Below are 14,393 nucleotides of genomic sequence, written 5' to 3'. Positions count from 1 at the left end.
GGATGTAGCGAATAAAATAGACAAGGGAGAACTAGTGGATGAGGTGAGTTTGGATTTGGAGAAGGCTTTTGATAAGGGTCCCTCATAAGAGTTTAATGAGGAAAGTTAAAGCTGTTGGGATATGGGTTAATATATCAGCATTATCATAAAGTCACATAGAAACTAGCCTGGGTTATGAGAGGGGTCAAGAAGGCTTCAAGGTGACTTAGACAAGTTGAGATTGTGCGCAAACACAGAAGCGGTACAATGTAGCTAAATGTGAAGTTACACTTTCTAATTTTCACACCATTATTTAGGTGGAGATAAAATAGGAAGTGTGGATATGCAAACGGATCTGGGTCCCCTTGTACACCAATGAAAGTAGACAAAGGTGCAGCAAGCAATTAGGAATATAATTAGCATAATGAATGGCCTTCAATGCAAGAGGATTTGAATTCAGAAGTAAGGATGTCTTACTGCAGTTATACAGGCACTTTTGAGACCAAACTCGGAATATTCTGTGCAGTTCTGATCTCCTTACCTGCCATAGCAGAAGTATAGTGAAGGCTCAGTAGTAAGCACTGCTGCCTCATAGCGCCATGGACCCGGGTTTGATTAGACTCGGGTGACTATCTGTGTGGAGTTTGCATATTCTCTCTCTGTGTCTGCATGGGTTTGCTCCAGTTTCCTCCCACAGTCCAAAAGATGTGCAGATTAGATGAATTGACCAGGGATGTGTAGATTAGGTACATTAGGCAGGGGTAAACGTAGATGTAGTAGGGGAATGGATCTGGATGGGTTACTCTGCGGAGGGTCGGTGTGGACTTGTTGGGCTGAAGAGTTTGTTTCCACACTGTAGGGATTCGATGATAAGATAGATTGGATTGACCAGATCTGTATTCACCAGAGTTTACTGATTATGAGTGGGGGAATCTGTCTGAAATCTACAACATTCCTTCAAGCCTGGACAAACTAGATGCAAGAAGTTTTTCCTGATTAAGGAGCATGGAACCAAAGGTCACAGTCTCAGAAGACAGGGCAGACCATACAGGACTGAGATGGGGAGAAAAATTCTTTACTCAAAGAACAGTGAACCTGTAGAATTAACTGCCATAGAAGGCTGTGTGGGCCAATTCACTGAATTATATTCAATGAGGGGATTTTTGAGATTTTAAAGACATCAAAGGAAATGTGGAGGGGGAAGGGAAAGGGGGAAGATGAAACAGGAATATGGCATTGAGATGGATGATCAACAAGATCATATTGAATGGCAGAGCAGACTCAAAGAGCTGAAAATGTGTTGCTGGTTAAAGCGCAGCAGATCAGGCAGCATCCAAGGAACAGGAAATTTGACGTTTCGGGCAAAAGCCCTTCATCAGACTCAAAGAGCCAAATGGCCTCTACCAGCACCAACATTCGATGTTACAAGATGGCTGTTTGGAACAAATGGTTATTTATAAGGGATGGTTGGAGAGACTGGGCCTTTTCCACTCGTGCAGTGAGGAGTGAATTGACTGAAGCATTCAAGATATAGCTTCTTGAAAGTGGAATCACAGGTAGATAGGATAGTGAAGGCGGCATTTGGTATGCTTTCCTTCATTGGTCAGAGTATTGAGTACAGGAGTTGGGAGGTCATGTTGCGGCTGTACAAGACATTGTTTAGGCCACTTTTGGAAATTCTGGTCTCCTTCCTTTCGGAAAGATGTTGTGAAACTTGAAAGGGTTCAGGAAAAGATTTACAAAGATGTTGACAGGGTTGGAGGATTTGAGCTACAGGGCGAGGCTAAACAGGCTGGGGCTGTTTTCCCTGGAGCGTCGAAAGCTGAGGGGTGACCTCTACAGAGGATTACAAAATTATGAGAGGCATGGATAGGGTAAATAGACAAAGTCTTTTCCCTGGGGTCGGGGAGTCCAGAACTAGAGGGCATAGGTTTAGGGTGAGGGGAAAGATATAAAAGAGACCTAAGGGGCAACTTTTTCACGCAGAGGGTGGTACATGTATGGAATGAGCTGCCAGAAGATGTGGTGGAGGCTGGTACAACTGCAACATTTAAGAGGCATTTGGATAGGTATATGAATAGGAAGGGTTTGGAGGGATACGGGCCAGGCGCTGGCAGGTGGGACTAGATTGGGTTGGGATATCTAGTCGGCATGGACGGGTTGGACCGAAGGGTCTGTTTCCATGCTGTACATCTCTATGACTCTCAGACCCTGAACAGTCTTGTAATACATGTGGAAACGATATTTCCTCTTCTGCACAAGTCTGGAAATGGGGTGGGGTTACACTTCAGAGCAGAAATAGGTACATTTTTCTGTTCCCAGTTTGAGAGGCTTTAAGACACCTCGAAGCAGTGGAGGCAGGGGTCATGAAGTTATTCTTAAGTTGGAAGGAGATGGCATGCCTGACAAGAATCTAAAAGATTATTGGGGAGGGATAGGAATGTGAAATTCAAAACACAATAGTGGGTGAAAAGTTATCGGGAGCATCAGTAATGTGGTTTTGATATTACAATCAGCAATTTTTGTTTTACTTATTCATTTGTGCAATGTGGGAGTCACTGGCTAGCCAGCATTTATTGCTCATCCCCAACTGTCCTTAAGGTGATAGCAAGCTGCCTTTATGAATCTATTGAATGGGAAAGCAGGCCCAAGCAACTGAATTTCTGACTTCTGATTCTAACTCATGTCGGGTTATATATCCCATAATCAATCGTTTTCAGTCTGTTCAGCTGCAAATAAGTCAAACTGGCAGTGATGCAATGGGAGCAGCACCTATTGCACACTCAAATGTTACTACTTGTTACAGTAACACTAACAGCTTGGCCTTTGGATCAGAGTGGTGGTGGAAAAGCACAGCAGGTCATGCAGCATCCGAGGAGCAGGAAAAATCAACATTTTGGGCAAAAGCCCTTCATCACATTCCTGATGAAGGGCATTTGCCCGAAACGCTGATTTTGCTGCTCCTTGGATGCTGCCTGACCTGCTGTGCTTTTCCAGCACCACTCTGATCTGAACTCTGCTTTCCAGCATCTGCAGTCCTCACTTTTGTCTAACAGCTAGGTCTGACTGCCCTAGCAGATGCTGAGATACTGTACTTCAAAGCGAGGCCTAAGCATCCACAAAACATCCCAAGTCACTCCACCACTGATTCAAATTAAAGGAGTACTGGAATCATAAAACTTTATTTGAATATGTTCATGAAATGAGAAACAAATTTATTGACATGTACAATATCAAACTAAATACTTTTAGTATATTTGACATTTTGGCCTATGTTGTGTTTTCAAGTAGCTAATTCAACTTCATTGGTCAGTATAACACAGATAAAGAAATGACATGCATAATTTTAAAATCCTTTAATGTGTCAGCTGTGGCTCAATTAGTAACACTGTTGACTCTGACCAACAAAAGCAGGCATGCACCTTCTTCACCATCATGTCTACCGATGATGCCACTTTCAAGGAACGATGTACCTGAATCCTTAGGTCCATCTTTTTGACAACATTCCCCAGGGTCCTGCCCTCATTTGTCTTAAAAGTGTAACAGCTCGCATTTATCTAAATTAAATTCCATTTGTCACTCCTCGGGCCACTGGCCTAGTGGCAGTAAATATATCACTGATTTACTGTTAAGTCAGGAAGTGGAACTTGCAAATAATGAACTTCCATAGGTCCTTTGAGATAGCGCTCAGTCTCTGCCATCTAAATGGTCAGGTGGGAACTTGCAGTATGCAGAGTAGTTGCCACATTCCCAAGCAATATTTTCTTGGCTAAATTGCACTTGGAGATATCTAGTCATTATATAAGTGCCCCAGAAATTGAAGGATTTCTTTCTTCACCTTAGTATTGAGGGGGGATAGAGAGGTCAAACAAGACTATTGAGTGGTTGAGCTTTGTGCAAGTTCATAGATCAGTGGAATCACTGATTCAGTTGACCCTTCATATACCTTCACAGAAGGGATTGAGAAAATTGTCTTTTGCCACTCTCTCATCAGGTGTGGAGGAGCTAGTGCTGGACAGGGGTGAACAAAGGTAAAAAATCTCAACACCAGATTATAGTCCAACAGGTTTATTTAGAAGCACTATGTTTTGGAGCACTGCTCTGAGACAGCTACCTGATGAAGGAGCAGTGCTCCGATAGCTAGTGCTTCCAAATAAACCTGTTTGACTATAACCTGCTGTTGTCAGATGGCATATGCTATAGCCTCATGTGCTCCAAACATAGCTTTGATAAATAGAGACGGCTATGAAAAACACAGCAAAAACTACAATGAGAGATATTCTTTATGGAGCATCTTGTAGAAAACTCCAATAGCTGTCAAGTTTCCTGATCAATTGCTTCAAAATCCTATAACATGTACAGAGGACTGGTAGTTACAATTCATGATGAAGGGCTTTTACCCAAAACATCGATTCTCCTGCTCCTCAGATGCTGCCTGACCTGCTGTGCTTTTCCAGCACTACACACTCGATTCTGATCTCCAGCATCTGCAGTCCTCACTTTCTCCCGATAGTTGCAATTATATTAGTTGCTGCTCAGGAATTAATCAACTGTGGAAGGATTTTGTGTAGATTGGGTATCTCCCCTCAGTGATTATACAGTATAACTCAAGGCTCCTCCAACAGCACTTTCCAAACTTGCAACTAATACCTTGAATGGCAAGGTCAATAGATGCATGGGTACGCTATCATTTGCATATTATCCTCCAAGCCACACTGACTGACTGAGAACTACACCACCTTTCTGCAGAGTTTCTGGGTCAAAATCCTGGAATTCCTTTCATCCACATTCCAAAGACTTCAAGTTCAAGAGGGTAGCTCACCACCACCACCTTCTCCAGGATAATCCAGAATGGAAAATAAGTGCTGGCCTGGCCCATGACCAAATAATAAACATTGTGGCATGGGGTGAAACAGCAACTTTTCTGGATAAATGCTAAATTAACATTGCTCAATATTCCTGGATGTCTTGCATAGACTTGAGGATCATAGTACTTTTGAGTCCTGCTCTTTGGCCAGTGCGACTCTGATGCTGATCTGACAATAGCTAATGATGCCCAGATAAGCTACTATTACCACCAATCTTTACACTCTTATTCTGGCTATGAAGGTCAATAAGAATCGTGATAGCTATAGAGTCATACAGACGTACAGCACAGAAACAGACCCTTCAGTCTAACACAATCATGCGGATCAGATATCCCAAATTTGAATAAAACACTCATAACTTTTCAAGAATATTGTTAACTACATAGATGACGATAGATCCTGTATTTGGCGGGGGGGGGGGGTTGGGAGGAGGGGAGAGAAGAGAGCAGTGGTAAAGAAATTAACAGCGTTGAAGGCTGTAAGAGATAACGTTAAACTACACAGTCTAGCTAGAGAAGCATAAGCATCTGAGATACCCTTTATCTCTTTGTAGAGGATTAACTTTCAATCTTTATACACTGCATTCTGAAAAATAACTCCTTAATCTACAGACTAGTTCTCCTTCAATGTCAGAATCACTGCATTGCAAATCCAAATCGCTTCTATTTTAATAGTAGGTTTATCATTATGCAGGGCTCTAATGATTGAGAATCACAGGTTTTCCAGTCAAACTTAGTTCAGCAATCTTTCCATCCCAACCCCAAATAAACGTGGTCAGGGTGAGCATTTCTGAGATGAAGAGAAATTTCTTCAGTGAGGGTGGTGAGCCTGTGTAATTTTCTACCACAAGGCAAAGGCAGCCAAATATTGTATGCTTTCAAGGTGTCAGATCTAGGTTTTAGGACTAAAGTGATCAAAAGGAATGGAGAGAAAGGGGGAACAGGGCACCGAGTTGGATGATCACATTGAATAGCAAAGGTTGCTCAAGGGACCAAATGCCTACCCTGATTTTCCACATTAAGAGTGAAAGACAGTGACAGTGAAAAGATAATATGAAATGGTGACCACAAAAAACTTTCTTAACTGAATTTAACCTCCACCAGCTGTCTTTGTGGGATGTAAGCCAATAATGCAAGAGTATTAGCCTGAACCTCTGAATAAGTAGGCCATTGTCATTACTACCAAACCATCATTGAGGTACTAGCTTATAAACCAGTGATACTTCATCTTGCTGAGCTTCATATTTTAAAAAAATACTGCACTAAATAGTGACTTATCCTCTATTTGAGTAAGCATAATGTTACTCCAGAGTTTAGCCTGGACTTTCTTGAGCTGATCAAGACTTCTAATGTGACTTACATAATTAACAAAAAACTTTGAAACAGATTTTTATCTTGAGGAACAGGTAATAATCTGGCAGAGTAGTTCATCTGCACATTACTGAATCCATCTAATTTTCATTCAACTAAAATTGATGGAATGAATACCTAGAGTGAATGGGTGTTCTGGTGTCTGAATTAACGACAAAAATACTTGAATGCAAACCTGACAAAATTAATTCAAAATCTTTCAAAACATCAGAATTGCCCCAGAAAAGGCACTCGAAGATCTCATCGAAATTTCTTGAGTAAAAGTTGAGACAGAAGCCCCAGAATCCAGCAAGTGTTTTTTTTAAAAAAAAACTCAGTCATGAGACATGAGCATTGCTGGCTAATCCAACATTTGTTGTATAATTGCTTGGTAGAAGGTTGTGATATGCTGCCTTCTCGACCCACCAGCATAGTTGTTCCATAGGCATAGTTCCAGAATGTTACCTCGTGTCCATGAAGGTATGACAATGCATTTCTTAAAAAATGGAGTTCAGGTGGAGGGGATTGAGAATAGCATGGCTGCAGTCCTTAGCCTTCTGGGTATTGGAGGTTGGAAGACACTGTCAAAAGGAGCTTAGAGTGTATGTATCAGTTATGGGAGGTGGAAATGTTAAAGGGCTTAGATGGGTTGCCAACAAAATAAGCTGCTTGATCCTGAATACCAGTTTAATGCTGAGAACATTGGCTTGAATCCTACCATGGCGGATGGGGAAACTTGAATTTAAAAAACCTGAACAGAAACATGAGCCTAATATCTCTGCAACCAAGGTCAATTATTGTTTAAAAACCCACCTGCTTCACTGATGTCCTTTAAGTAAGGAAATCTGACATCCTTACCTGGTCCAGCCTACACTCTAGACCCACAGAATTGTGGTGGACTCTTAGTTCTCCTCTGGGCAATTAGGGATGAGCAATAAATGCTGGCTGAGCCACTATGCCCAAACCCCATGAACAAAAAAACCCACTCCTGATATGTCTTATAGAGGATGGGTAGACTGTCAGTCTGATGGGGAGTTACTCCCCATAAACATTCAGCCTCTGACTTGCTGATGTAGTCAAAGTATATGGCTGGTTTCTGTTCAGTTTCAGATCATTAGCAATCCAAAACTTGTTAATAGAAGGGGATTCAGTGGTGGTAACAGCATCACCTATCAAAAGGGTGATCGTTAGATTCTCTCCTGTTGGAAATGATCACTTAGCACTTGCAGCATGAATATTACTTACCACCTATTAGCCTAAACTGGAATGTAGTCCAGGCCTTTCTGTACATGGACCATAGATTTCAATGAGGAACAGTATTAAACCTGGGCTTCAACAAGTAACATCCATGCTTCTGACCTTTTGATCTCAGAAGGCTTGTTGGTGAAGCAGTTAGAGATGGTTTGGCCTACAACACTATCCTAAGGAACACCTGCAGTGATAACCTAGAGGTGAGATGACTGGACTCTAATAACTACAACTATCCTCTTTTGTGTTAGGTATAACTCTAAATAGAGGTGCATTTTCCCTCAATTCCCAATGATTAGTGTTTCTAGGAATCCTTGACGCAGAGTCAAATAATGCCATAATATAGGGATAGTCAATCACACTTTTCCACAAGTTCAGCCCTTTTGTCCATATTTGGACCAAAGCTGCGATACTGGCAATAACTGAACTGGCCTGGCAGAACCCAAATGGAGCACAAGTTCAACTGGCAATTGCCAGTTGTTAGCATAGATAACAACAACCACTTTAAGAATGGGTGACAGCAGATTGACAAGGTTAGTATTGTAACTGCACTGGAACAGCTCAGGTTTGATGGGGCTAGCTCTGAAACACAAGTCTTCAGTACCATCACCAGAATGTGGTCAGGGCCCATAGCCTGTGTACTGTCCAATATCTTCACCTGTTCCTGGATATCAGATGGAGGATTGAATTGAATTTGCTGAAGGCTGGTGTGAATGTTGGGAATCTCTGTTGGAGGCCAATGAATTCGTCTAGTTAAAAAAACATTTGCAAGTGCTACAGTCTTGTCTTTAGCATCAATACGTGAACTTCTCCAGTCATTGAGAATGGGGATATTTGGGAGGACTCCTCCTCCACTGAGTCACTTAATTATCCAGGTGGGGATGGTGGTAGATATGGTGGGCCTGCAAAGCATAAATCTTGCCAGTGGTTGTGGGACTGTTGTTTACACTGTCAGGTGTGCAAATAGTCTCGTAGCAAGGCACCAGGCTGACATCTCATTTTTTAGGAATGCCTGATGCTACTCTATTTATCATCAAGCCAGGTGATCATCCTTAATTCAGTAGAGTGGTAAAAGCCCTCAGCAGAGTTGCTAGATGTGTTCAAAATCTATCCCATAGAGCATGGTAGTACCCCACAAGTCAGAGAGCATCTTCAATGCCAGGGTCGGATTTTGCCTCAAGTGGTCTTTCCTGTAACTATATTTCAAGTTAATTCAATGTCAAATATTAGAAAAGGTTCACATTGACATAACTAAAAATATGCAGCATCTTTGATAGTTGACCCGGTTACTCTTAATTTGCAACATCTGATTTGGACTAATGACATTCTACTATACACCTCCCTCCCCCACCAACCCTCCCTTTCTCTGCTTTAATCTGCCTCATCAGTTAAATCTCCCTTCCTCTGAAGGGAATTTCTGTATTGGTTGGATCAAGAGGTCTGTAAACAAATTGTTAACTAACATCAATGAAGATCCTCCCAAAAGAGTTACATTGGAAGCTAATTCTCCTTTAAAGGACTCAAGTGCATTCAGTTCAAAAGTCCCTGAAGATCAATTCCAATCAATCAATCTGATAAATAGGTTTAAAACAAAAAAAAAAATCAGCAACTGGGCAAAAATCCAATATCATTCAAGCATAAAACTACAAATGCACTGAACAAAATATGGCATTTGTTTAGATGATCAACTTAGAAAATAAGTGAGGAAATGCGAGAGAATTTAACTTTGGTGCAGACTGATGCTAGAAGAAACTTCAAAAAAGATAAGAATGTTGTAGCTGTCAGCTCTCATGGAACCTCATTTCCCATTTACATTTTTAAACTCTGCTCAAGTAGAAATTGTAAATTTACAATTTGAGAAATTTCATTGCCACACCTTTAAAACAAAACATGAAGTGCACTCCACATTTCTGACTGCTGTTTCTGATCAGATCGCCTTCAAAAAGGCAGGGCCATACTTCCATTGTGACAGTCTCTCAAAGGACTGAAGTGACGAGTACAAAGGGGGCATGATTTGCCTGTGCAAGAGTCAGCTGTATTCTGAAATGTCAGTGCCTAGAATCACAGACAGACACTTTGACAGCTACTGCCAGATGGTAAGAATGTATGGGAATTAACAAGTAGGGTAGTGGAATGGAGTAGGAGGCAAGAGGGTGGCAAGGTAGGGTGTTCACTGGGTAGAGATAGGCTGCTAAGCGTTAATAAACCAAGTATGATGCAGAGATGGGTAGGGGGTAGTATTGCAGTGTCTAGTGATGAGACCATTGGGCCTAGAGCAGTGTCAGATACAAAGAAATCTTGCATTAAGTTTCCACTTAGTCTCTTAAAACAAATCACAATAATACTGAAGCACCCCAACATTCTTCTTTCATTCATGCCTTTTTTGAATGCAGTGTGTGTGGAGGTAAGTTTTAAAATCCACCCATCTAATGTACAAGCTTCACAGCTGCCCAGATACACAGAACAAATTCAACAGCCAATCAAACCTTAATATTCTTCTGTCTTCATCATGCTTTTGTTTTAATAGCAATAAAATGAATACTACACTTTAAAAATACCACTACTTATTGCCATGAAAAGCAGAGTGCTCAGATGAGACATCAAGAGCAACCCGGTCTACTACAAAGTAGCAATTAATATTGTTAGAACAAGCATGAATTTAAAATAAATTCCAATTAACTGAAGATTTGAGGTGGAAATCCTTCCTTTTGCTCAATTCGGAATCAAGTTGAGCCAGCATCAGCTAAATCTTCTTCAAATAAGTTTACTGCAGTTGCACAACTTCAATTTTCATTCAAATTAAGTCTCCAACAACTTCATGAGCTGACAAATGCATTGTGGAATGAGGACTACCTTCCAAAGTGATCTTCACCAAAACATTCTAATCTACTAATTTAAATTATCCAATCAATAGAAAAGTCATTCATACTGTAAAGTGCAATCTAGCGCTTTGAAGTCAATGTAGAATACTCTTAACTTCAACATTCTTCATGCAGATTAACATCATTCTTCAAAGCTCTAATAAACCTTCCCTCACACAAAGGAAACCAGGCTAATCAATTTCTAATGACTGGATTCAGTGTTATGAGGCTGCAGGAGTTAACACCATTAAAAGTTAAGAATAAAACTTGGAGGCCATCATTGAGCCTATTCCAAGAGACTAAATTATACCCGCAGCAACAAAAACTCCAAACTGACTGGTCCCTTGTCCTCAGACATGCCTCCTTACAAGTATTTTCCAAGAGCCATCAGCTGGGGCAACACAGTGGTTAGCACTACTGCCTCTCAGCAGCAGGGACCTGGGTTCAATTCCAGCCTCAGACAATTGTGTGAGATGTTTATACATTCTGTGCCTGTGTGGGTTTCCTTCAGGTGCTCTGGTTTCCTCCCACAGACCAAAGATATGTAGGTTAGGTGAACTGGCTGTGCTAAATTGTCCATTGTACTCAGGGATGTGTAGGTTAGGTGCATTAATTAGGGGTAAGTAGAGGGTAGGGGGGAAATGGATCTGGGTGGGTTACTCTGAGGGTCAGTGGACTTGTTGCCCCAACGGGCCTGTTCCACACTGTTGGGACTCTGATTCAACTTTACATACATGCTGGAATGTACTGCCTAATCTTCAAATGAAGGCAGCAGCGGGTATTATGAAAAACATCATAACACACTTAAAGTTCACTGAAGGTGATTTTCAACAAGTTCCAGGTATACGACAAGAAATCACTAAGTTGTCTCTTCTGGAGCACGAATGTTAAATCTGCAATGAATTTTAATTTTTCTAATAGTAAACAATTAGTAATTTCTCCGAAATGCTGCATCGTCCAACATTGAATGGATTTCAGAGGAATATAGATCTGTCATTGTTACAAAGAAAAAGAGATGCTCTGTAAAGGAGCTAACCAATCCTAAGTTTTCCAGTGAATTAATGCTGCAGTTATACAGACACCAGTATTGTCAGCACTTATGACAGTATAGAGAATTTTCAACTGCTTTTTTCCAGCCTCTGGAACTTGGACAAAAAAGTAATGGTTGCCCATTCAATAAAGTTTACTCAAGTAAATTTTCAGCAGCACCTCAAGATACACAGCTTTTGCTCTAGCTTGAAGACTGGCAGGAGCCTCATTAAATATTTGAAAGTAGTTGGAGGACAAAGACACTTCACTTCAACATCAATTTCTGAAATGCCCAAGCACAGACCTTCTACAGTCTAATCCATGATCTTTAATAAAAAGACAGATGAAAAGCCAGATAAGAATTGATCAGAGAGTTGAGCCATCTTTGTACAACCAGTCAATCTTAGATCTTCTCATCCACGTAAATGTTCAAGGCTGTTCAGTACCCATGGGAACATCTGGCCCAATCATTCAGACTTGAACTTTCAGTTCAAATTTCATAGAAAGGCCACTAGCTTCAATTTTACCCTCGTCTCCACTCCTTTTACGCTCCATCTCACCCCCTCCCTTCCCACTTCTGAAACCACACAGACAAATCACCTCCATATGCTTTGTACTCAATGGCAGCTTGTCAACTTCATTAAAGGTCTAACCACAATTTTTTTTTTGTTGCAGCTATTGGACAAGATCACATTCTATGAACCAATGGCCAAGTGGCTGCTTCATCTTATCACTGCACAATTACCTGCCACAGAGCTAGTCTCATTCCTTTTTGCCTTCGAAAACACCATTTCAAATACAGCTCCAGCACCACATCAAGCAATTTTTTTTTTCAAAAAAGTGTTTGGCAGGGCAGTCGATCCTCTTTCATGCTATATAAACAGTAGCTATATAAAACAATTCTGATTGCTCACTGATATAGCTCAAGTATTTTGACAAAAATTCAGCTTCGCACATGGGTATAAACATTCACCAGTGGAAATGGATTTATAGCCAAATATAGTTTAAAATGGTCAGTGCATTGTGCATATTGGGGATAAACAACATATTAGGCAAAAGTGAGGATTGCACATGCTGGAGATTAGTGTCGGGAGTGTGGTGCCAGGAATGAAGGGCTTTTCCCGAAATGTTGATTCTCCTGCTCCTCTGATACTGCCTGAACTGTGCTTTTCCAGCACCCCACACTCTATAAACAACATACTAAAGTGTGATTAGGAGGATCATAATTGATCAAGGTTGGAAGAAATATGTAACAGTAAAGCATTATAGACAGGTTTAACAGCACTGAAGTAGTTGATCAAAACAAAAAGAGTAAAAGAGCATGGTGTCACTAAGGCAGGTGTCTACAGATTATGTTGTCCAGGAGCAGCATAAATTCTACTGGCTACAAATATTAGCAAGAAACTGGATTATCTAAAGGGTTTTTTAAAAAATCTATTTTCACTGTCTTCATTATCATGTCAGGGGTACATTTTCTTGTTCCGTTGACAGGGTATACTGGATAACATGGTACAGGACAGCTAACATCCTCCTATTCTACAACAGGCAAATTACCTTTCCAGAACAAACAAAATTATGTATACGCCCCAATGCAAAACAAGAGAAAAACTTCAGACCACACTGCAGTTTGTAAATTTTTTATTGAAACAATGCAGAAAGACAATCTTTTCAGAAATTAGTGAACATCTCATCTGTTTTTCAAGACTTAACTAATTGAAGATCAAATTTCACATTCTAAAGCTCCCCCAACTGAAGGAGACTTTTCTTCTGTATAAATTAAATCCAAATCCAAACATCAGGTTAGTTCCTTGTTTGAGCTTTATGGTCTTCCTAAGAAAACATCTTCAACGCTTTCTTTCAAAAATCACTAATGTCTTTGTTAAAACCATATTTTAATTTTTCTTCAGGCCAGAAGCAGAGGTGAACACTCAGCTGAAAAAGGTCAGACCAGCTATAAACTTTGCAGAAAACTAATTGCCCACAAACTTTAAATCCTTCTCATTTCCTAAAAGAACATTTTAGAAAGCAAATTTAATTAAACATTAATTTTGCTCATAACATTTTAGCTGTTCATTGTGGACTAGATTACATACTTTCAATGTACATTAAGTATTTAACATCATAACTTGAAAAACTACTTGAAGGCTTCAACTTCACACTTCTATATCAAAGGCATCTCAAACACATTACACATGAAGTTCAATCTATCTTGGTTCCCAAATCAATTATTTTGATTTTAATATATTGATTGCCCAGTGTTTAGTTTTAATGGTAACAGCAAAGATAGATATCATTGTGCACTAGCAAGCTTTGCAGAAAACTAGCCATAGTAGTCTACCAAACAACCCAAAGCCCAGCAGAATGGTAGAATTATTTTGCCTGTATCCAGCAGAGTTGTACAATTGACCAAATTATTTTTCTCCTTGTTTCAGACGAAGTGTTGACTTTGAATTTGTTCTGTCAGAGGAACACAAGGCTATCTTGTGTAATGTGCTAAACAAATGTGGTCACATTTCATGTAAAATTGAATGTGCTCTTGGTGTGTCAGTCATGTTGCTGGTTTTCCGCATCCATGTGAGTCTTGCATCAGAAAAGGTATGGTCGCAGTTGTGTCACTGGCTTGGCAAATGTTCAGCAATAATCACATGACAGTAGAAATTCTGTTCTTGTAACTTTTTGTACAGCAGTTTCAAGCAAATCCTTTTGGAACTTCACTATGTGGCTGTTGTAGCAACTACGTTGGAGCAAGGGCTTTGTGCACCCCATTTTTTTTTTTAAAAGCAGGAATATTTTAGTGAAGTTTATTAAACAAGTTCAGAAAAGGATGTTCCAATTTCTTGCATACAATACAGTTATTGCTGAATACAATCTGAACTCATAATTTGTCACCCACGACTGTTACCAATTTTGAACTCCAACAGTGCTGAAGTCTGTATCACCAGTTTCCATTCTCCATTTTGAGCACTTCTTATCTCAAGCAACTCAAGGCTGATAATTAGCAAGAACTCCAGTGCAAGTAAATACAAACCCACTCTAGGTGAAGTTACCATTTACTGTAA

At 40.3% G+C, this 14,393-nt stretch overlaps 1 protein-coding gene across 3 annotated transcripts in view; it reads right to left on the bottom strand.

The window, feature by feature from the left end:
• The window catches only part of homer1b (homer scaffold protein 1b), a 95,799-nt gene that overhangs the window by 4,057 nt on the left and 77,349 nt on the right, over positions 1 to 14,393 (bottom strand). Inside the window, exon 9 of one of the 3 annotated variants that reach the window (XM_060843547.1) lies at positions 13,147 to 13,266. The exons of 1 other annotated variant lie outside the window; for it this stretch is intronic. In XM_060843547.1, coding sequence (XP_060699530.1) covers positions 13,192 to 13,266 — 75 coding nt within the window. In that variant the 3' untranslated portion in view covers positions 13,147 to 13,191. Of the gene's footprint in view, positions 1 to 13,146; positions 13,267 to 13,662; positions 14,086 to 14,393 lie in introns of those variants that run through there. One more of the 3 variants, XM_060843538.1, reaches the window with a different exon arrangement.

This window comes from Hemiscyllium ocellatum, chromosome 2 (assembly GCF_020745735.1).
Source record: "Hemiscyllium ocellatum isolate sHemOce1 chromosome 2, sHemOce1.pat.X.cur, whole genome shotgun sequence".
Lineage (NCBI taxonomy): Eukaryota > Metazoa > Chordata > Chondrichthyes > Orectolobiformes > Hemiscylliidae > Hemiscyllium > Hemiscyllium ocellatum.
This window is presented reverse-complemented; position numbering and strand designations above follow the sequence as displayed.